This window comes from Olea europaea, chromosome 4 (genome assembly GCF_002742605.1).
Source record: "Olea europaea var. sylvestris chromosome 4, O_europaea_v1, whole genome shotgun sequence".
NCBI classification, from domain to species: domain Eukaryota; kingdom Viridiplantae; phylum Streptophyta; class Magnoliopsida; order Lamiales; family Oleaceae; genus Olea; species Olea europaea.
This window is the reverse complement of record NC_036240.1, coordinates 15,003,153-15,027,682: the sequence shown is the minus strand read 5'-3', so window position 1 is coordinate 15,027,682 and position 24,530 is coordinate 15,003,153. Positions and strand designations below refer to the sequence as shown.

Here is a 24,530-nt window from a genome sequence, read left to right as displayed (position 1 = left end):
CAATCTTATTCAAACCCACTTCTCCAATGACTGTAGTACAAAAGTTGTTATTAAGTACTTTTGGAGATAGATAATGAGTTATAAGCTCTTCGTCTGTAGGATGAAATCGAAAACCTTGAGGCAAGTCGACTGAGCTAAAACTGGAGGCCATTTTCTTCTTGCTGTTCTTGTTTGAAAAATTCTAAATCAAACTTAAACCTTAAAAATGGCTAAATTATAAAAAGATGAGATGGATTTGGGTGACAGTTGGGGGCAGTGGTTTTGGGTGGGTGGGGTAAAGAAGGAGATGAATATTTTTTTATTTTTTTTACTTTTATTTTTATTTTGTTTAGTTATTTATTTTAATTGTTTTATAGGATTAAATAGCAAAGATACTCTTTTACCCTTTTAAATTGATCAACTAACAGTCAAATAGATGATTTCCATCAATTTGGATCCCTGGTGCATATTATTAAAAGGTTTGAAACTGTGGTTGGTACAAAATGAAGATTAAGGTAATGTCTGTAAAAAAGTGAAAGATTAGGGACCGCCACTGCAATTTTCCCTTTCTCCATTACACAGAAATAAAAAATAACACACAAAACCCAGAGGAAAATGAATTAAATAAGTATATTGAAATGTATACCCTCACTCGTAAATTATGCGTCCAATTATTTTCTCTCTATAGTTCACTCTAGACCACTTCGCAAGTTAAAAATCCAACCTTTTTTCTCCATCCACACATAAACGCACAGTGCCGACAAAGGAAGAACAACGGAAGGCTAAAAAACCACAAAAGTCAAGGAAAAAAATGGGGGAAGAAGAAACAGGGGAGGAGTATCTGTTCAAGATAGTGGTAATAGGTGATTCAGCGGTGGGCAAATCCAATTTACTGTCCCGTTTTGCAAGAGATGAGTTTGACCATAACTCCAAGGCCACCATTGGAGTGGAGTTTCAGACTCAGGTGGTGGAGATTGATGGCAAGGAAGTGAAGGCCCAAGTGTGGGACACTGCTGGGCAAGAGAGATTCAGAGCTGTCACTTCTGCTTATTACAGAGGGGCTGTGGGGGCACTTATTGTTTATGATATTAGCAGGAAGACTACTTTTGAGAGTGTCAAAAGATGGCTTGATGAACTTAACAGTAAGCTTTTTTAGTCGTTTCTTGATTATCCTTATGTGGTTCTTGCTAATAATTTAGTTGCTTTTGATTAGATCCAGCAATAAAACTTTTTGAAGTGGTGAAAAAGGATTCAAATGATGATTAGTTTGTTGTTCTTGGGTCATTTTTCCATTACTTTATACTTGTTTTGATATTCACTGCTGTTCTAGTTTGATGATTCATAGGTTTACATGTTTTAGTGGATTAGATCCTTGGTTAACTCTGCAGTTGGTACTACGAGGCTATCCTTTTGTTAGATTAATCTTTTACTCTGCTAATTTAAAGGTTGTGGTTAGTACTCAGATGCAGTAAATCAAGTTCCTGTTTGACAACCATTTTTTTGGGGAAGAATGAGTTTTTGAATAATAATTTTTTGGGAACTTGTGGTTAAAAAGTTGGAAAAGTTTCGGGTATACTTGAAGAATGAGAACGTGAGTTTGAAAATGAGTACGAGAAAAAAAGAATTAGAATGGATGCCAAACAGGGGCTAAGAATGTAGGCAGTTCAGAAGTAGAATATGTGTGGAGGAAAGCATACATAATGATTCAATAACGATGAATCTAGCAATTAGGGCTGCAAGCTGCAACGAACGCTTGTCGACCAGAATAGGGTTGATTGAGAATCATTAGGCTATGCGATAAATTGTTCTTGGATGATAAGAAGCCATACCTTTTTTCTTTTTTATTTGGTAGACATCATCGTACTTGTAATTTACTATGATATGTGATGTTCTGTTTATATGGTCGCAGAACAACGTTGCCATCACTCGTAAATTATGCGTCCAATTATTCTCTCTCTATAGTTCACTCTAGTCCACTTCCCAAGTTAAAAATCCAACCTTTTTTCTCCATCCACACATAAACGCACAGTGCCGACAAAGGAAGAACAACGGAAGGCTAAAAAACCACAAAAGTCAAGCAAAAAAATGGGGGAAGAAGAAACAGGGGAGGAGTATCTGTTCAAGATAGTGGTAATAGGTGATTCAGCGGTGGGCAAATCCAATTTACTGTCCCGTTTTGCAAGAGATGAGTTTGACCATAACTCCAAGGCCACCATTGGAGTGGAGTTTCAGACTCAGGTGGTGGAGATTGATGGCAAGGAAGTGAAGGCCCAAGTGTGGGACACTGCTGGGCAAGAGAGATTCAGAGCTGTCACTTCTGCTTATTACAGAGGGGCTGTGGGGGCACTTATTGTTTATGATATTAGCAGGAAGACTACTTTTGAGAGTGTCAAAAGATGGCTTGATGAACTTAACAGTAAGCTTTTTTAGTCGTTTCTTGATTATCCTTATGTGGTTCTTGCTAATAATTTAGTTGCTTTTGATTAGATCCAGCAATAAAACTTTTTGAAGTGGTGAAAAAGGATTCAAATGATGATTAGTTTGTTGTTCTTGGGTCATTTTTTCATTACTTTATACTTGTTTTGATATTCACTGCTGTTCTAGTTTGATGATTCATAGGTTTACATGATTTAGTGGATTAGATCCTTGGTTAACTCTGCAGTTGGTACTACGAGGCTATCCTTTTGTTAGATTAATCTTTTACTCTGCTAATTTAAAGGTTGTGGTTAGTACTCAGATGCAGTAAATCAAGTTCCTGTTTGACAACCATTTTTTTGGGGAAGAATGAGTTTTTGAATAATAATTTTTTGGGAACTTGTGGTTAAAAAGTTGGAAAAGTTTCGGGTATACTTGAAGAATGAGAACGTGAGTTTGAAAATGAGTACGAGAAAAAAAGAATTAGAATGGATGCCAAACAGGGGCTAAGAATGTAGGCAGTTCAGAAGTAGAAAATGTGTGGAGGAAAGCATACATAATGATTCAATAACGATGAATCTAGCAATTAGGGCTGCAAGCTGCAACGAACGCTTGTCGACCAGAATAGGGTTGATTGAGAATCATTAGGCTATGCGATAAATTGTTCTTGGATGATAAGAAGCCATACCTTTTTTCTTTTTTATTTGGTAGACATCATCGTACTTGTAATTTACTATGATATGTGATGTTCTGTTTATATGGTCGCAGAACAACGTTGACGACCTTTGTCATTTTCACCAACCAAAATGAAGTCGTCTCATCTATCTTGAGGGAGTATTTTGTATCATAAACTTCCAATACTAATTTTCTGGTTTTCATATTATGGCCACAATCTGTTCTCGGAACTGTTTTAGTAATGGGGTTTTGCTTTAATTATAAAGGCATTCACCTGAATTCATAAACAGATTTTATATTCGAAGTTGATTGAGAGAGTTCAGATGACAAATAGAAATCAAGTGATCAGTTACAGTTGGTGGCTTATTTTCAAAAAGTTTACTTGAATATTCTGTGCCAAACATTCAATAAACGAACATTTGGATGAAATTTTCATTTTGAGCTCGAGTAATTCTTGATCTTTCCTGTTGATGCAGCTCATTGTGATACGACTGCAGCAAGAATGCTGGTTGGGAACAAGTGCGATTTAGAGAACATCAGAGAGGTGAGCATGGAAGACGGGAAAAGCCTTGCAGAAGAAGAAGGATTATTTTTCATAGAGACATCTGCTTTGGATTCAACTAATGTGAATAAGGCTTTTGAGATTGTTATCCGCGAGATCTACAACAATATTAGCCGGAAAATTCTCAACTCCGATTCCTACAAGGCTGAATTGTCTGTCAACCGTGTCAACATTGACTTATCAAAGCAAAATAAGAGCACTTACACCTGCTGTTCAACATGATTTCTGGTTTGCCACTTTCCAGTGATCTGCCTATTTCATTTTTCCGGAGGAATAAAGCTTAAGGCTTTCTCCGGCTGAAGTTTATTTCATCGAGTTGGTACTGGTTTTGATGCTAGATCCAGCATTGGGATCAACATGTTACATTATACTTGAGCTACAATCACCGATCGTGTTATAAACTATCATATTCTAGATCGAGTCAATTGAAGGTCGTTAAATTTTATACATTCTAGCATGGAAAGGACATGTTTTCTCCGGTGGGAGTAAGATGGATTCTGTTTTTTAACTCACTGACGACATGATGAGAGAATCTAGAACCCATGTGTACTAGTTCGTTCTTCATAGCCATGAAATGATCATCATATAATGTGCTTTCAGATGGAGGATCCCATTCACACTCATATCCTAGGGAAAGGGCACGATGTAATGGCGAATCGCCCAACATTTAGCGAACAGAAATGCTTGAAGAAATACAGAATATATAAATGACAAATATGGTACAAGCCAGGATAAGAGTTAAAGTAGTGATTAAAAAATAAAACAATAAGTTAAATGTTAACCTATTTACTAGCACTTTTTACGTCTGTGAAATATGGCGTCCATACAAATGGGACCTAAAGGCAAAATCTTCATGGCTTCCTCAAGGCCGAGGCAGCGCCCATAACAACGGCTAGTAGGATTCCAACACCTGCTCCTACGGAAGCACCAACGGCAGCAGCAGTCAACGAGTTCGATTTGGCCTGGTCGTCTAGACTTGGATCTCTAGCTGCACGCTCCCTTGCCAACTCCAAGAAAAGCCTATCTCTGGCAAGTTCCTTTCGAGTGGAAAGGAGAAACATGGCAAACGAACTTCAAAACTAGATCCACAAGTGTTTGGCTAAGTTTTAAACTTATTTTAGAAAGTAGAAGGCTTTGTACCTGTGAAGCAGCTTCCTCATGAGAGCGAAGCAGTCTGTGAATGAGTTGACAGAGAGCCGAAACACCCTCTACAGGGAGAACGGCGGGTTTCTTCTGGAAAGGCCTCCTAACAAGATTTAAAGGAGCAAAAATGAGCATTTGAGGAGTCGGTGTAATGTCTGGTTCTTTGTCAATTGAGCTCCATGGCACAGAACCACCGGCAGCACTGGGCATGACATATGGACATGAATTGATGACTTCCGTCATGCTTGGAGAGGCTTGATATGCCTGCAGCACATCGTTAATAGCTGCCTTTTGCTGGTGTGCACTGACAGAGAATTTGTTTGTTATGGCAAGGACCCAAGGAACACCAAGAGATTTAGCCTCATCCAAGAGTAGTGTGAGAGCTGGCTGTGATGCATTTGTTTGACTGTATCGAGGTATTCGGTGGGACAAGTTATGCACGAGAACAACCAAATCTATTTTTTTACTAAGGTCACGAATTCCCTTCCACAGTTCATTTCTGAAATGAGAAGCCTCCATATTCAAATTCTGCATTGAAAGCAGGAAGAAAAGAGAAGAATGTATCAAATATTAACCCAGGAAATAAGCGATTCCAATTTAAGGAAGCGGGGTTCATAACTTTAGTAATCATTTGCACGTATCATGCAACCTCCAACGATATATCAACAGAAACAAAAAACGCTTAACATAGTACTACTGCCAAATCAAGTTCATAAACAACATTTTGAAGTTGTACTTTCTCCATGAAAGATCGGCAATTTCTTTGGAGAAACAATTTAGAAAATACAAAGGTGCATTCATAGCTCGATCAAATTATTCCTCGACAGTCGGTACCAAATGTCAGTAATTATTCATTTAAGGACAACTCAAGGTGCAGAAGAACAATTCATCACTTAAAACACATTTCTGATTCACCACACATATGCTCGCCAAATAATGAATGAACAATATAACAAACTTTCTCAGAAAAGTTTACTTCATTAATTGACACGAGTACATTTTGCTTACAGGGATCCAACAGAAATCCAACTACCACCATAACATAACAAATTATTAAATATTTACTCTATAGTTCTGCATCAACAAGTAGACATAAAGCTACTTCAAAGCTGAACAAGCAGTGCGCATATTTATAATATTGAAGTGGAAGTAAATCAAACTACAGTGTTTGTGCATGTGGCTCATATAGAGTGGAACACAGGCTCTGGATTAAATGGGCCGATGTGGCGCGGAGCGGAGTGGAATGAGAGGAGCGGAGTGCATCGAACGAAACGGAGCGGAGCGACGGCATCGGCCTTACGTGGGTTTAATTCACTGTCTGGTTGTTAGGAATGCTGAATGGGTTGGGGGTGCGGGGGCAACATCCCCGCGGTACGGTACAGGGGTATTTTCTGTACGGGCCTTAAAGTTTTATATGAGCCCATGCTAGGGTTAGTATAAATAATATGTTGTAACCCTATTTTTCACAACTGGATAAAAAAATCTTCGCTTCGCTCTCATGGACGTAGGCACATCGCCGAACCACGTAAAATTCTTATGTTGATTTTCGTTTTTCATCTCTTTAATATTGCGCACAAAATCCAACATACAGCAATAATGAAGAAAGAACTACCTGATTTTGTGACCGAAAGTGACATAAAAATCAATAATAACAAACATAATGTCAATCCGTGCTTGTTATAATCAAAGCTCCAATGTCAAACTGTTTACACAGGATTGTAAGTTTGCATTTGGTTACAACATAACATAAATTGCTGCCTTCTTGGTTTGATAGTACACAAAATAATTCACAAACTCGGGCTTCTAATGCCAAGTTACGATGCAGTTATACACAAACAGGAGAAACAAAAACTCAGAGAATGCGTTTGGGGAAAGTACCTGTAAATTTACTCCTGCAGAATCTGAATAGCACAAACCACCAGCAAGACTTTCTTGAAGGTCCACGTCCATAGGAAAATTCTCAAGACTTGGAGTGCTACTAGGTCTGCCATGATTCAAAATTGCCTTAAGTAGAGAGGTTTTACCAGCACCCTGCAAAATCCATACTCATCATCCATGTCAAGATGTAAGAAATACTATGGATTTAAGTACCTTAAAAGCATGATAGCATACAATACCTCAAGGCCAATCAGTCGCACCCTACGGGTTCGAACATGAACCTCTTTGGACACAGTAGAAAAATCAGTTGTGCAATAGACAACAAAATCACTCAAACCATCAGGACGGATGAATTTTTCTTCTTCCAAAGCCATGTTCTGCTTCAGCTTCAGATCAATGCAGGTTGGATCAAGAGCAGGAAACATGGGCATTAATCCATCCTCCAATATTTGATGCTTTGGAGGTCGTCTCAGTGGAGATCCAACTAATATTCGCATCCTTTGTATCTCTGGTTGCAATCCATGCTGCATGGAGTACGCTGGTGGTGAAGGAAAAGATTCCACAGCAGTTGAACACCTAATGAAGTTAAGCAATACAATAAGAAATCAAGTCCACAAAGCTGCAAGAGATTTTTAGATCACATATTTGTCGTCCCCACAGAAAAGTAGAAGTAGAGGTCATATTTCAATTAGCAAAAAATCTAAAGCCCTGCCAATATGAATAAGAGAGTTTCGCACTGCCCAAAAGATTATACTCTCAAAGCAGTGTTTACTGGCTCATATTCCTAATCAATGGAATTTTCAACTCTGCCAGCTATAGATAGAAAGGACAAATTAAATGCAGTTGACTGACGCTCTAATGATTGATACTTCATGTATTAATGTTACCTAAGAAATGACAAAACTTTCAGAACCAACTGCACTGCACGTACCAAAGTATAGCGTGGAATCATCAAAAAACAAGGAATCCGTGATTAGCATTCTATAGTAAGTGACATAATTTTTAAGAGTGAACCGGTGCCATGTGCCAGGATTTTTTTTTTCCCCTTTCATATTTTTTAAAAACGGTTCAACAGAATCCTACAATAACAGAAGGATCAAGTGCATGCAGCCATAGCACTTTGTCGTGGTAGCAATTGATTCCTAAAGTTTTATCTGTATTCAAGACTCACAAGGTGCCATAAAATTGCGACAAATCAGTATTCAAGAGGCTTACAGGAATTGTGCGCATATGTCCTTGAGAATCCACTACAAATGGATACAAATCAAAGTTTTATACAAATCAAAGTTTTACTTCCTAATCCATGTGGGACAAGGAACTCTCAGTCCAGGGGACAAGTATACTTCTTTTGAAGGGATTTAGATCGTCGAGAGCTATTCAGAATACAAGATGACAAAGAGCTAATACAAATGTCAATAGAGAATTACACTACAAAAAATTGTGAACGTGTCATGTGCAAGGCTCAAATAGATACATAAAAAGGGATTTAGAGAACGAAGGAAAATAAGAGCCTGTTTGGGAGTAATTTTGAGCATTGATTTTCTGACCGTCAGGAAAAAAGTGGGGTCCACCTGTGAGAGAAGAAGTCAAATATGACGGCTGGAATAGTAAAATAACGGTCAAAAAATCAATTTTTTAGATGAAAAAATCGCTCCCAAACAGGCCCTAAAACAATGGTACTTGTTAACCATCTTACTAAAAGCTGAAGTTGTTAAAGAGGGATTACATGTACTTATTTGAAGCTTTTCTTAAACACGTCCCCATCAAATGCAGACCGGATTCATTTGTTGTTCAAAGGTGTGATGCACAAATTTTATAAATGAGTGATGGCAAGACTGGCTCTAATACCATGTCAACCGTCTCATCTAAGAGCTTAGATAGGGGAAGTATTCATTTTAAATCATTTCTTCAACACTACCAATAATCACACTCAACTTTGTTAAAAACAGAATCAACGAGCAGAACACTAGATGGAAAGTAGAGTTGCATTCGTCACATAACAAGATGAAGAAGAATACCAGTTACCATTAACTCGAGCTTCAATCAATGTACATAGATGTAATCCAAAACCAGAAATATCTACTTTCAAAGGGTCTCCATTCTTCTCAGAAGTATCATTCCATCCAAGAGGAACTAAGGAAGTAGCTGCACGAATGACCGGAGATTCAACAATATGACCAAGCTCAACTGCACCAGCAACTGAAACTCCCAACCACTTTTGTAAATGTGGGAATTGCTGCTCTTGCTCCCTCCCCAAAAATGTGAATAAATTCTCATTCATGAAGAGATCATAGATTCTGAGAGAACGCATCAGCAAGATGATCATGACCATCATGGTTTTCATGTTAAGAGGGAAAAATAAGTTATATTTGAAGCTCATCCATCATCATAGACAACCACATCAACATGACAAGGATCAGAATTTAAAAATGTTCGTAAAGATAATATAAAGGATCAAAGTTTCATTAAATGATATCATCCCCTAATTTTCTCAGTATCAACTAATAGAGGTTGTCTAGTAACTTCAAAATATGGATATAACCATTAATGATGCTAGATTTAAAGTGCTTGTAATTTGTATCAAACAATACCTGTGATTAAGAATTTTGTAAGATATCACCCTTTTTATCTTTCTACAGTCAATGAGAGATTTGAATAAACATTATAACCACTCGTATTCAAGTGTTTATTTGAAGAAGTTATCACCATTTGTCACTGGAAAGCGACGAAATTGAAAATTTTCCATACAGGAAAAACTTCAGATGATAATAACAAAACCAGCGGTAAAGATTTAAACCCAGAGAAATTCCAAATTGGATTATGTATCCATCACTATATCAAAGTTACTATTAAAAAGTATCTCTTTACTGAAAAGGGGGCTTCAAGAGATACAGAATATAGCTTCAAGGTAAAGCATCAAAATATTAACAGCACATACGGGCCCATCTCATGTATTTATATCATATTGCTCAAGAAAAATAATTGCTAGCGGATAATTGATAACTGAAAGCTTAAAATGAGGAAAGCAAAATTCAAAAAACTTACCTTTGAAAGCGGGACCTGTATGACTTCATTGAATGTGATTGAAAACGCTCTCTAACTTCGGCAATCACAGATCTGACCTAAAAATATATTAGCCGTTAAAGAGCAATAAAAATGAGGGGAAAGAAGCAACTGTTAGAAACTAAGCAGAGATCAAAAGGTAAATGAAAATCTTACTGATGTCAATTTTGAGTATTCTGAACCTGATAGTGACTCCACAGATGAATTCCCCAAAAGATAAAGCTGTTAAAAAATGGATAAGATCATATACTTCAAAACTAACTAAGTTCATTCCTTTAATACGAAATAACATAAATAAACACAAAAATGAAGGGGAATTGCAAGTAGTAATGTTGCACAGGTTCATAGGAATACTGATACCTAACAAATAATTAAAGATGAAATATAGAAGCGATTAAGGGGAAAAGCCAATCTACCTGCCCAAAAGGCACATATGAAGGCAAAGAAGGTATTCTGTGCCATGCCTTCTTATCCCCGTTACTTCCATTTGACTTACCATTTTCCACTTTGCTAGAAATCTCTTCATCTTTTTCAGGTAAAGGACGGAGCGAAATTCCATCAGAACCCTCTTCAATTTCAAGAGACTGTGGAGTAGTAACTATATCATTCATTGACGACGTTACAGCAGAAACATTAGAAATAGATGTCTCAACTGGATCAATTTTTTTTCCTGTATATTTAAGGAACTGTCTTCTAACACCCTCCAAAGGAACAAGTCTTGAAAGTCTCCAAAAGGAATTCTGCACAGGACCTAAACCAAGAACCAACTGTTCCCCTTCATTCTCTTTCGACTTTTCCACCTTTTGCTTCTCTAACCCTTCTCTAGATCTTGCCATTGACAGTGAAGTCTCATCAAGTGGTGCCAAAGGAGTGTGTGCATTGTAATGATGAAAGTATGCTGGAGACAATATTCGAGGCACCAAATCTTCTGGAATGCAGTAGGTTTTAAAATAATGCTGCCATCCTTTTCCATTCACATAGCTGAAACATAACACTTCAGGAATGTCAATCATATGAATTTGACTCCTAAAAAACTCAAGCTCGTAGTAGAAAACCTACTCTCTTAGAGATGCATTCCCAACTGGAGGTTGGGAGAATGTGATACATTTAACTTGGACCTTTTCATTTTCTTTTGATGAAACAGCAATAACCCTCAAAATGGCAAGGGTGGCCAAGACTGCTACCTGAAGTTAACAAACAAAGAATAGCATTCAGATTCCACACGTGATTAACTAAATCAAAAGCAGATAGAACAAAAGACTTACTGCTCCACCAAGCGAATGTCCACATAACACAAGTTTTCGATTCTTTTTCTGTGCAAGCCTGTACAATTCTAATGCTGGTATTCCTTTAGCTCGATTCATGAATCCCTGGAGAAAGTCATAGAAAAAAGGTAATTAGAAAATGATGTGTCTTTTTTGGCTATGTTATACAAAACGCTCTCAAAAGATCAAAGATGTAACGAGTTACTCTTAAAATGAAAAAGACAGTGCTTTAATTACCCTATGAGCTGCAGGTTTAGGTGTAAGTTTTGTTTGTTTAGGCTTGGGTTCCGGAGATTTTAAGAAATTCTCCCCATTGTTTGTCTTACTGTCAAGATGAGTAGATTCTAGTTCATGAATGTCTTCCTCAGGGTCTTCATGAAATATGGCACCTTGAAATATATTTGCATCAGCCATGACATCCCTTTTGTTACAGGTAGAGGAAAAGAGAAAGTAAAATACAATAAAAACAGTGATTTTGGAAAGAACAAAAAAAAAAATCTGTTCAAAATGTTACATGCCATACTTACTTGTACTGCTTGGTCCCAATGAAAGATGCAAATAATGTATCTCCTGCTTCAGCTAATAGATACCTAATAAATAAAAGATTGAGCTAAGAAGACTTCGATTATTCATTGGTAATGAATTAAATACAGAAACATTGAGAAAGATGGACATGTTATGCTGCAATTTTAATACTAAGCCTTTGTTTGGTAAGATTTTAATCTAAGTCAAAGTCAACAATGAATTTTAATCATATATTTTATGGGATTCACAACTTTTCAACCACACGTTTCATCAACTTTTATCAAAATCTACAAAAAAATCTAATTCTAATCCCAATCCCAATCAAATAGGGGCTAAATATACCAGAGTGAGGTAGAAAATAACAATTTCATCAAACTGATTAATTTAGCCCTGGGAATATATTTAAGATGATAATCTGTTATATAGTTAATCAAGAATGTTCTTCTACAAGTCAATCGAGGATGCTCCATATACCTTTCCCCCACCCACGACTCCCTAGTCCCTCCCAGATAAAAGAAGGGAATTGCAGCCGTGATCTCCATCCTTTTTAGTCATTGGCACTTGGGCATCCATTTTAAGGTTGCCCAATTTTCACGGTACATGCTACATTTTGGGGAAGAAACCCATTTCAATTCTTCAACTTTTCTTCCACTCAAAGCATTTCCTCTGGCACCTCTCCTCATTTTAACCCCCTACGTCTCCACAGTGCACTTCCCCCTAATTCACTAACCACTCTGAAGCCTGCCTTGATGTTGTACACCAGAAATTAACAGAATCCAACAAGAAACCATCATTCAAGTCTTACATTATTTCTGAATTCATATACACCTATATTCTATGGTTTTCTTTTAACAACCATTTTCCATAAGCTACTCATGTTGTAATATTTCTCTAACAAGTAAAACATTAAGTCATAACCTAACGCGAAGAAAGAACTGAAGAGTTTCCCCAAGTTAGTAAAGAAAGTATATTTTCATTCTAATTCTTTTCAAAGTAATCGCATCAGACAAACTGGAACTGAAACTTGAAGACCACATGCATAATTAATTCAATGGAGCTGACTAACAAGATACATCCTACACAAAGTGATTATTTTAAAAATAACCAGAATACTTCTTAATTTTCTTGGTTAATCATTCATACTCGACCGACTAATTTCATCTCCTTTTTGGGCTCTTCACAAATATTGATCTCTTTTCAAACTGTATTTTAGCTTACAAAAACATCCATCTTTAAAATACAAGTTAGACTGATTGGTAATTTGATGTAACCGTGAAAAGAAAAGCTACAACAAATACCACATGTTCAACTCTCACCTAAATTTTCAAGCTAATTAAAACCAAGATATGCTATTCTAAACGAGTGAGCTAGCATTTTTATTATAACGCAGAAGCTTTATTGACTTGCTGCCATGTGTCACTTGGAGATCCTGCTAGTTTAATCCTTCAACGAAAGCTGATGCCTATGCTTTCCATTTTGTTTAATACATCTCCATGCTAATTCAAACTGCAACTTTACCAATCTCATAACCGCTTTAGTTTCTCTGATAAAAAATAATAATAACAACAACAACAACAACAAAGCAATGTCTGCAGTCATGAACGAGATGAGAGCCGAGTGTTTGTTATCATAGCTTCTAGTCCCACTTTGCAGAGTCTTAAATAAGAGGCAACAGAAAGTTTCTTGGCCTCATTCTTTTCCAGTATCAAAGTTTCTTGGCCTCATTCTTTTCCAGTATCCCTGATTAACTGAAGGTAATATCATCTTGCTCCCACAACCCATCTATTTATTCATTCCCAGCGGTATCCGTGGACAGTATCCCATTCATCAAAATAATTCTTTTCAGTAATACTTATTCAATTTTCATTAATTTGTTCTTTTAGCATATTTTTCTTAAAAATGCCTAATTTCAATTTCCATTGGAACAATTTTGCAGCTCATTCGAGGTTGTTTGAACTACTGTTTGTTCGTGTTGCATAATAATTTGATACTTTAATCATTAGCTCATTTTTTTCCAAAAGAGTCCAAGGTTTACAATTTTGAGGGGCAACTTGTACAAGACATCAATTAGGTGCCTCAGGGCTTATGCTTTTAGACCCTTTATCAAAGCTTAGGCACTATATTTGTGGTTCAAAGAATCTCGTAACGTAGTAGTAACTGGCAATATTAGAACTTTTACAGGTATATGTGTGGTTAAGCACCTGTGTGTATTAATGACAATGTAACCTATTGATGCGTGTTATCAAACAAATTTGACCCATTGATGCGTGTTATCAAACAAGTTTGATATAATTTATCGTTGTGCTCAAAATTTTTATGTTCTCATTTAATACACGATAGCATTTTTTCTTTACTGTGAGGGGTTGATCACTCATTTGCTATACTCTTTGTGTCGCACAAGTTCACAGCAAGTAGAATATAAAACAATGAACCAGTGATCAGATGCACTAAATCAAAGAATACGAAGAAAACAAAATGAAACAGGCACCAAGTAAAGTGGCAAAGGACGGATCTTAAATTCTTATTCAAATACCTGTGAGGAACATGATCCGAAGAAGGCTGCACCCGCTTTAAAGAAACTAATTGCCCTCCAAAGTCAGCCTTGAATTTGTTAACTGCCCTAACCATCTCCGCAGCAGGTCTCTATCATGTGAATAGTATTAAAGTAAAAGATTTTGATATGAAAATGTTATAAATTAAATTCAGCAGCAGTAACTACTTTGACAGCCAAAAGTAACAGGCTAAACACTTTTCATAGTCCTCTCTCTTTACATTTTACTCACTTTGGCATTTACCTCTTAGTTCTGCTTAATACTTGTATGCAATTCATAACCAGATTGGACAGACCATAAAGAATGGTTTTCAGACTCCGAGATTACCTACCAAATCAGATTTTTGTCATCTAGAAATACAATGGCTTTCTTCTTTTCCCACCCCATTTCTCTTATCTTGTTCTCTTATTTGCAACTTAATTTCGATTAGTCCCGACAGTACAATGTGGTTAAACCCCTCTTATCGCCAGACTGAAGTATTCCCCGTTACATCTATTCGATTTTAACCCATAGAAGAAAATTTGCAAGACCAACTGAAAACAAAATTTAACAAGCCAGAATTCGTACTTTCGAACTCATCAACCACAAAATTAACAGCAATAAATACAATTACAATTAGCTATTTCGTCTACACTGAAAGTGAGAAAAGCAATGCACCTTGTAAACACACTCAGCGAGGACCATGCAACAGAGAATCTCCTGCAAATCGGAGACCGATTCTGCTTTGACGGCGTAACAGAATTCCTCAATTTGCTTCTTGCGCCGCCCCAACTCTTCCTGAATCTTCTTCTGCTGTTCGCGGCCGCTGTCGACCCAAGGCCACTTCACCACCATCCGAGGCCACGGCGGTGGCCAGGTCACTCTCAGTATTCTGGTCCGCTGATCTCTGATCCATGTCTCCACTCTCCTCTGCAGCGACTCCATTTTCCCATGCAATTAGTAAACTTCGATTAATTGAGGGGCGGCGGCGGCGGCGGCTCCGGCGGTTCACGGCGAAGGGATCGGCAGTTTTGTGGTTGCGTATACAGGATGATCTGATGTGAAAGGTGGCACTTAGGAATGTTATCGGGAGCATATGCCGAATCAATCAAAATTATTTAAAATAAAAAATAGTCAAATTAATTGGGAAAATATAGAGATTTTCCAATAGAAAAGGAAAAATACAAAATACAAAAAATAAATAATAGATTTGCTTATGTTTATTGGCTTAATTCACCCAAGAATAATCCATGTTTATTTTGGCTAGATTATAGTGGAGGTAGTAATTGGATCCGTACTCCGCTTGTACAAGAAGAACAATATAATAATTAGTTCTTCGATTCTATCTTCAATTATTCAATTTATTTCACGGGATAGTCTAATCTTCAGCTCATCAATTCTACCTTGAGCTTTTAGTTAATGTAATGCCAATAAGTTATAGAAAAATTAATTTGTACTTGGATGGACTTTGGGTGGTTTTGGTGTTATCGACAGTCTTGTAAGAAAGAATACCGTGGAGATGGTAGAGTGTGGTGAATGAAAGTCAACTTATGAAGTGAGAAGGGAAGGCAATTGAATGGTTGTGGGCCACATGGACGACACAAAATGAGTATTTGTTGTATAGTCGTAGAAAGTGTTTATGATTGACAGTTATAAGTATTATATTCGGTTAATAATTTGGCGTCGATTGAGTTTTGTAGTGTTTTGTAACATTTGTTAGCTATAAGGGGGAGAAGTTTGACTTACGAGTGAGAATTAGGTGAGGATAAATTGCAATCGAGATATTGGTCAATTGAGATATCGACTCTAAGGAAATGAGTTGTTTTAACGTAGATGATGAAGGAATGGTAGAGAATTTAAAAATGATAATTTGGATTTGGAAATGATAATTTGATTGATTGCTCAACTAGGAAGTTTTTTTATTTAACTTTGCCTTACATATATATGTTATCTTTTTTATGCTGACTTTGCAATTTTCCTCTTTTTTTAGATACTTGCATTACTTTTCTAGATTAAAATAAATAAATAAAAGAGGACCATAAATATTGGTACTGGAAAGTGGAATGTGAAATTTAGCCTTCTTTAAAATTTCAACCACATTTCTCTAAAGGTTACGAGCTAAGCCGCCTATGTTCAGGAGAAATTTTTTTTGTCAAATCACTTTTTAATAATTCATTTTTATCGATTTATAAACATTTTCTGAACTTTAGTACGCGAATTAATTGATAAAAATCTTATATGATTTTTTATATCAAGAAGTTCAATTTTACATTTATGTTTGATGGATTCGTATAATAATTTCCTGAATTTTTGACTTGTGGTGTCGAAGTAGGATCGTGGGGTTTGGAGATGGTTCGACGAAGAATTATTTAATGAAAGTTTGAGGTTAAAATTCTAATTAAAAAAAAAGATATGAATATTTATATTCCATCGTTAATTGAGAGACAAATATATTAAAATTATTATTATTATTAACTATATATCTTGATTACCAATTATTACTTTTGATTTAATACATTGTTACTAAAAATCAGGGGCGGAGCCCCATTAGATCCAGTGCGGGCTTGGGCTCCTCTAGGCCCAAATAATTTTTTTTTTTTTTTTTTTTTTGAAAGCCTAGTTAACAAGTAACAATCCAGATGGAAGCCCAACCCAAGTAACCACAGCCCATAACCCGTTTACGTTTACCGACTCGGACCCAATGACCCAGACCCATCATTCTTAACCCGTTTGAAATTAAAATCAGGTCAAACCCTTAATCAGTTAATCACCTCTCTCTCCATACTTGTCTCTCGCCTTCACTCTCAAAGTCGAAGCTCCGCCCGTCTCCGCCCCTGCACAGGTCACCGGTGGCCGGCATCTCCTAGATTAAGGGCTTTAATCTCCTTCCCTTAGCTCCCTGTAAGTGTAAGCTCCACCCCTACCTTCTAGATTAGGCCGAAACTGAAGTCGGTGAAGTGCATCTTCTTTACAGGCCGCAACTGAACCGCCGTCTGCCAGGCGCCACCGCACGATCCGCACCAGCTGCCGCCTGTAAAGAAGGTAATTAATTTCGAATTTAGATGTTCTTCAAAATTCCAACTGAACTGCAGTGCCGTGAGCCGTCTGTCGGTGCGAGTCTGCTACCTAATTTTTCATTTCTTCGATTTTGCCTGCTGCCTAATTTTCATTTCTTCGATTTTGCAGATTCTTATTGATTCAGTCATTCTCACTCAGTCACTCTGTCACACAAGGATAACTTGGTATGTGAATTTATATTGTGAAATTGGATTGATAGTGTGAAATTGTGAATTGTGAAATAGATTGTGAAATAGTATAAATTGCATTGTGAATTTGCGATTTGGAAGGTGAATTGATATTGTGAAATAGGATTGATAGTGTGAAATTGTGAATTAGATTGTGAAATAGTATAAATTGCATTGTGAATTTGCGATTTGGAAGGTGAATTGATATTGTGAAATTGTGAATTGGATTGTGAAATGTGAATTTCACTTGCGAATTGAAATTGTGAAATTGTGAATTTATGATCCTTTTGTTATTATGAATTATTCTCACTCACTTCAAGTAATAACTGGATATCAAATGTTTAAATCCAGATATCAAATGAATAGATACTTTCAACAAAAAAAGAACGTAGATAGTATTGATGAGGGGGTATCGAATAATGTGGATGTTGATGAGGGGTTATCGAATGATGTGGAGTTTGATGTCACAAAACTTCCAACTGATCCTGGTCTAAGGATACCCATTTTGGATGACAATGCTAACATCCGAGATGAAGTTCGAAGAACATATATGTTAAAGGGTCCTTGTCAGCCCCAAGATCATGACTTTCCAAAACGACAATTTGGAATAACAATTAGACGATTCAATCCTTCGTGGTTTAAAGAGTTCGATAGTTGGTCGGAGTACAGTGTAGAGAAAGATACTGCTTATTGTTTGTATTGTTATCTTTTCAGAACAAGTTCTGGAAAGCAAGGTGGAGGTGAGTCTTTTGTTGGCGAAGGTTTTACATATTGGAAAGATAAAAAAAGGTTTCATACTCATGTTGGGTTTCATGATAGTGCACATAATCAAGCTCGTATTAAATGTGAAGTGTTGATGAATCAAGAGCAACACATTCAATCAATTTTCTACAAACAGTCAGAACAAGCAAGAAATGCATATGTTACACGCCTTAATGCATCCATTGATTGTGTTCGAATTCTTTTGCGACAAGGGCACTCATTTCGAGGTCATGATGAATCTGAGGATTCTCTCAATCCAGGTAACTTCTTAGTGCAATATCAATTTTTGGCTGCTCATAATGAAGTTATCAATGCCGTCACATTGGGAAATGCTCCTCACAATTACAAATTGACATCACCTGATGTTCAAAAGGATAGAGTAAATGCTTGTGCTATTGAAACGATCAATGTTATTATCAAAGATGTTGGTGACTCGCTATTTTCTATTCTAGTTGATGAATCTTGTGATGTATCAATGAAGGAGCAAATGTCTATTGTTTTACATTATGCAGACAATAGTGGACATGTCAATGAACGCTTCATAGGGATTGAACATGTTACAAGTACCACGACTCTATCACTTAAGGCTGCAATTGATAAGGTATTTTCTAGATATAACTTGAGCATGTCTAGATTGAGAGAACAAGGTTATGATGGAGCAAGTAATATGCAAGGTAAGTTTAATGGTCTGAAAACACTCATTTTGAATGAGAGTCCATGTGCCTTTTACATTCACTGTTTTGCTCATCAACTCCAACTTGCGCTCGTGGCTGTGGCAAAGAAGAACATCCCTATTACTAACTTCTTTGGTGTGGTTGGGAACGTAATAAATACTGTTGGAGCATCTTCCAAACGATGTGATCTTCTTCGAGAAAAACAATTAGACTTTATTGTTGAGGCATTGGAAAAATGTGAGATTTTAAGTGGACGGGGACTTAATCAAGAAACGACCCTTCAGACCTCTGGTGATACAGGATGGAGTTCACATTATAATTCTTTGTTCAGCTTGCTTGCCATGTTCTCTTCTGTTGTAGATGTACTCGCAATAATTATTGAAGATAAGTTTTGTTCTTGTGATCAAAGATCTGATGCAACAAATTTATTGGAGTTGATATAAAGATTTGATTTTACATTTAATCTACAGTTGATGAGAAGTGTGTTGGGGATTTCAAATGAACTGTCAAAGGCATTGTAAAGAAAAGATCAAGATATTGTGAATGCAATGCAATTGGTGAAATTGTGCAAACGATGACTCCAAATAATGAGAGACGAAGGGTGGGACTCCTTTTTGGAAGAAGTATGTTCTTTTTGTCAAAAACATTATATTTATGTACCCAATATGGATGATATGTTTGTACACCTTGCAATTCGTGGTCGCCCTCAGCGTAATTCTCCAGAAATTACAAATTTACATCATTATCGAGTAGATTTGTTCTACTCTGTCATCGACTTACAATTTCAAGAATTGAATGATCGTTTCTCGGAGGTAAATACAGAGTTACTCCTTTGTGTAGCTTGTTTTTGCCCACAAGATTCATTTTCTTCTTTTGACAAGAAAAATTTGATTAGACTTACCGAGCTTTATCCATTAGATTTCTCTGCAGTAGATGGTATTGTACTTAGCGATCAACTTGAGACTTATATTTTTGACATGCGCTCTAACTAAGAGTTTGAAGGGTTGAATGGCCTTGGTGATTTTGCGAAAAAGTTAGTTTTGACAAAGAAAGATAAGGTATATCCATTGGTTTACAGACTTTTGACTTTAGCATTGATTTTACCGGTTGCTACCGCTATCGTGGAGAGAGTTTTTTCTGCAATGAGCAACGTAAAGAATAGATTGCGCAATTGGATGGGTAATCAGTGGATAAATGATAGCACTATTGTTTATGTAGAGAGAGATATATTTTTTGAAATTCGATAATGAAGTTATTGTACGGCGATATCAAAATATGAAGGAACAAGTTTAATATATAAATTAAGTCGTTTTTAGTGTTGTTATAATATTGTTTTATTTTTTTATCATCATTAAATCTATAACCAAAATCTCGAAGTTCGGCGTCGAAAAATGATGCCCACATTGAACATAAATCCTGGCTCCGCCCCTGCTAAAAATTCAGGAGATAAAAAAAGATCTAAGATCGTTTGTCTGCTTGGCTAGTCAAGCAAAATTTCATAATCTCAAAAGATACCTGTATGAAATTTTAATCGGTGCTATTTGCGTCAATTTTTCAAAGGAAAAGCAAGCTAACCCATCCACAGTATCTAACTCCACTATCGGATCCAAATGGATGGCCCATTAACAAATCGGTTACTCATAAGAAATTGTGAGGACAAGATTTTTGCCATTAATGGTGAGATATTCAGATTCTAAGGTTTTATTTTGATACTAAGGTAATTTTATAATTAGTGTATATTCTTTGTAATTAATAGACTTATTTTATATAATTTTCATATTTATTTCTATAAATTTGTATTGATTTTCTTTTAATTCAAGGTTTTATCAGAGTTAAAAAGGAAGAGGCCTTACTTTAGGCTTAAAACGTGCTAGGTGTTATTATAATATAATATATTTTGATTAGAGTTAATCTCGTAAATCGTAATCATTTTTTAAATAATATAATGACTTAAATATATTCACTTAATAGTTTAAAGTGAATGAATTCATGGAAATAAAATAATATTTGAAGAAATTAATTTTTAATTATGCATTACCACATGCAATTCAAATATTAATTCACACTCGTATCCTTGAAAAAAAAAAATAGTAATATTAGTTTTGTTTCTAAACATTTCTGCTATATTAGTTAGTAAATTTTAAATCAATGAGATGGTATAAAAATAAATTAAAAATGAATGTTAAGAAGTGCAAGAAAAAGTGATAAGAGTGTGTTTGACTTTCATTCGAGAGGCGAAGGTGAAAAAAAAAAAAAAAGAAGGGAAGAAAGAAAAAAGAATAAATAAATAAAATCTTTATTTGACTTAAATTGTGGTATTTGTCCTCAAAGTATTGTCTAAGTTACATATTGGTACACAACCTGTCGTTACTTAAGTCACGTCACTGTCCTTTTCCCATTGAAATATACAGAGAGAGAGAGAGAGAGAGACCAGAATCTTATAAACGTTAGAAACGAATACTTTCTTTTTCGGTAATGGCGTCCTTCTATCTAGCCCTGGCCACTCTCTTTCTCGCAACACTTATGGTACTTCCGCTGTCGCTGGCGGCGGCGGCCACCTGTACATCACAGACCTTTACAAACAACAAACTCTACTCCTTCTGCAACGACCTCCCTGCACTTAACTCCTACCTTCACTGGACCTACGATCCGGCCCAGTCCACGCTATCCATCGCCTTCATAGCCCCACCTGCCAAGCCCAACGGCTGGATTTCGTGGGCCATCAACCCAACCGCTACCGGCATGGTCGGGTCTCAAGCTCTCATCGCATTCAAAGACTCCAAGGGTTCAATGACCGTTAAGACATACAACGTTAGTTCCTACGGTCCTGTGACTGACTCCAAGGTCTGGTACGAGGTTAAGGAATCTTCTGCGGAGTTCTCGGGCGGGGTTATGAGGCTTTTTGCCAATATTGTTCTGCCGGAGAAGTTGAAGAGTACAGTGAACCATGTCTGGCAGGTGGGCCCTTCGGTGACTGGTGGGGTCCCGGATAAGCATGAATTCCAGCCCGGTAATTTGAATTCTAAAGGTAGTCTTGATTTGTTGAGAGGACAGAGCACTGGTGGCTCCGGCGGTGACTCTAGAACCAAGAAAAGGAATGTAAGCTCCTTAATTTTACTGATGAAATTTCAAATTTTCACTAAAAAATAAATCTTATAGATTTCTTTATTGCTGTTATTGTCATCCCTCTTACTATTATGGGGATTTTGAGGCCGGATAATCATGGTTTAGAACTTTTGAGTATACTCGGAAGTTAGATGGTTGATTCATATTTTTCCGTAGATATAAAGAGGGAGAGCAGGACAGAGAAGCAAAGTTAATGTGACTTGTTGTAGTTGCTAAGGATTTGGTTGCTTTAAATCATCGAGTCCATCTAGCATTTGTACTGGAGTAAAAGAATTAATGTAGTTAAATTCATATTTGTTAGGAGCGCGATTTAGTTGTTAGTTGTTGGTATTTGCCAATGATCGAACATCTTATGAAGAATTGTAATAAATTGGTTATGTATTCTCTCAGATCCATGGGATTCTGAATGTTGTGAGCTGGGGTCTTTTGTTTCCAATCGGGATCATTATCGCAAGGTACTTAAGAGTGTTTCCATCGGCCGATCCATTATGGTTTTATCTCCATGTTTCTTGCCAAATCTCAGCCTATGCCATCGGGGTTGCAGGCTGGGGAACCGGTCTTAAACTCGGAAGTCAGTCGAAGGGTGTTCAGTATTCTCTTCATCGCAATATTGGGATTGCACTCTTCTCTCTTGCAACCGCGCAGGTGAATTTCTATCTTGAAGATAGCTATTTTCTACTCGTCTCTCTTCATGAATCTTTTTTATGAACACTATGATCTATCTGTTCTCTAAAAAGGAGGGCCCTCTCTTGGCATGAATTGTGAAAAGGGTTTTGGATATGATATTTGAATTGATTGCTCAACTAGGTAGATTTGATTATTTAAATTTGCCTTAAATATCTATCTATTTGGTGCCGAATTCGAAATTTTTCTCTCTGTTACAGATATTTGCATTATTCTTGAGACCGAAAAAGGAACACAAGTATCGGTTTTACTGGAACATCTACCATCATGGAATCGGGTATGCAATTCTCGTACTTGGCATCATCAATGTTTTTAAAGGTCTAGATATCTTAAACCCCGAGTCAAAATGGAGGCATGCGTATATTATAGTGATTGCGGTGTTGGGAGGTGTTGCCCTATTGTTGGAAGCACTTACTTGGATGGTTGTTTTAAGGCGGAAGAAGTCTAGTACGTCGACGAAACCATACTGTGGTTTCAATAATGGAATTTGAAGACGTCACACTCCGCCTCACGATCAATAGCTTCTTGGCATGTTTGTTACGAAGAAGAAAAACAAGTTAAAATATTGTTCTATCTTGTAACTATGTTGTTCATTGTCGTGTACCAAACATGTCATTCTTGCATCTACAAGCATGCAATTTTCATATGATCACTTCTATTCGCATATTTCTCATATGACACAGCATTAGACCATTAGTCATTCGAGAGATGCACATGACCAGTCAAGCATACTCGTACAAAGCTTTGTATTATTACAAGTTCTTAGTATTATTACATTTTTTATGTTTATTAGATTCATTATTATAAAATAATTTTACATCGAACTAAACCACAGAAGGTTCATATACATCTTAAAGCTGTCATCGTTGGGAGATAAACAGAGTCTGCACATGATGGCTCATTGTGACTCAAGTAAAGGCGCACGTGCAGCCATCAATTTCGGATTCCCCATTGATTTTTCATTCAAAATGTTGATTTAGATCAGGCCGGTAAGGCAAGAAATTTGCTTGTATTTTATTAAGTTTGATTCATTTTTAATAAAGAGCGTGAAATTTTAATAAAACATTTTGCCTCCCCTGCGAGCTAACTTCTATTCAAATAGGACTTTATCTTGTGAATCTATGAAGGAATCCATTCGAACACGAGTTTTGCTTAGCAAATACGAGTAATCCAATGTCAACTCTCTCTTTTCATACAAATGTTCTTGATATATACTAACTTAAGCGTCAACAAATTGTTCGGCATGATACTATGCCCTTATTTCATAAAGCATTTTGGCTCCTCTCAAATTAATTCTTAACAACCGTTACATCAAATAAAGTCATCTGTTTGATAAATTTTGACCACAACAATAAATATTTTCGTGGTTCTCATCACTAAATATATAGGTTCTGTTTGACAAATTTATAAATGGTTAGAAATATGAATAGTAGCTTATTTTAAATTGTAGTTACAGTATCTAGTTAAAATTAAAAATCGCCGACTAACATCGTGCCAATAGTCATGGTAAGACAAGGGCAAAGGTTCTTAGAAACGATTGGGTGTAAGGTGTACATAGGCGATGAATCAAGTTGAAAGTGGAAGTCGTTCGAAACTGGTGGAATGTTGGATTTCTTGATTTTCCCACTCCTATTATTTACTATTCTATTCTGAACATGCGTAAATGACAACTTAAGTTGAGTGAATTTATAAATCCAAACTTATGTATAATTTTCCAGCAATGTGACCAAACCTATACAAGAAGCAAGTAATTTTCAACTTTTGGAGTGTTCATTTTAGTTGGGAGTTGGTCCCCCATCATCTTTTCAATTGCTTTAAACTGCTTTTCACTTTATGTGGGATGCATTGATGTTTCAACAACCTAACATGCTGGTGAGAGGCAAAAACCCAAAAAGCCATCCCTTTTTGCTGGATTTGAATGTAATTGATTAGTAATTTTCAAAAACTTGATTATCTGTCACAAATTAATTTTAATAATTTCACTTTTATTATTAATTATTTTG

General features: G+C 36.5%; 4 protein-coding genes across 5 annotated transcripts; 3 read left to right on the top strand and 1 right to left on the bottom strand.

The window, feature by feature from the left end:
• Window positions 1–646: 646 nt before the first annotated feature.
• Window positions 647–4,143, top strand: LOC111393762 (ras-related protein RABA5b-like). 2 transcript variants are annotated; one of them, XM_023019454.1, is made up of 2 exons: window positions 647–1,121; window positions 3,546–4,143. In XM_023019454.1, exons 1-2 carry the CDS (start codon window positions 791–793, stop codon window positions 3,851–3,853), a joined length of 639 nt encoding a protein of 212 aa, XP_022875222.1. In that variant the 5' UTR covers window positions 647–790; the 3' UTR covers window positions 3,854–4,143. The 2 variants fall into 2 exon arrangements, with proteins under 2 accessions (XP_022875222.1, XP_022875221.1); XM_023019453.1 differs by lacking the exon at window positions 647–1,121 and adding an exon at window positions 1,906–2,395.
• Window positions 4,144–4,312: 169 nt separating this feature from the next.
• Window positions 4,313–15,165, bottom strand: LOC111393761. Its single transcript, XM_023019452.1, has 14 exons — window positions 14,715–15,165; window positions 14,039–14,148; window positions 11,508–11,570; window positions 11,218–11,401; window positions 10,981–11,085; window positions 10,775–10,899; window positions 10,132–10,696; window positions 9,872–9,937; window positions 9,698–9,774; window positions 8,671–8,949; window positions 6,892–7,228; window positions 6,653–6,805; window positions 4,772–5,302; window positions 4,313–4,668 (listed from the first exon to the last, which is right to left on the bottom strand). Exons 1-14 carry the CDS (start codon window positions 14,979–14,981, stop codon window positions 4,483–4,485), a joined length of 3,048 nt encoding a protein of 1,015 aa, XP_022875220.1. The 5' UTR covers window positions 14,982–15,165; the 3' UTR covers window positions 4,313–4,482.
• Window positions 15,166–17,576: 2,411 nt separating this feature from the next.
• LOC111393082 (zinc finger MYM-type protein 1-like) lies at window positions 17,577–19,160 on the top strand. The gene has a single exon (XM_023018483.1). The coding sequence runs from the start codon at window positions 17,577–17,579 to the stop codon at window positions 19,158–19,160; it is 1,584 nt and encodes a 527-aa protein (XP_022874251.1).
• A 1,967-nt stretch (window positions 19,161–21,127) lies between these two features.
• On the top strand, window positions 21,128–23,319 carry LOC111393759 (cytochrome b561 and DOMON domain-containing protein At3g25290-like). Its single transcript, XM_023019450.1, has 3 exons — window positions 21,128–21,816; window positions 22,234–22,488; window positions 22,728–23,319. Exons 1-3 carry the CDS (start codon window positions 21,193–21,195, stop codon window positions 23,016–23,018), a joined length of 1,170 nt encoding a protein of 389 aa, XP_022875218.1. The 5' UTR covers window positions 21,128–21,192; the 3' UTR covers window positions 23,019–23,319.
• Window positions 23,320–24,530: the final 1,211 nt, after the last annotated feature.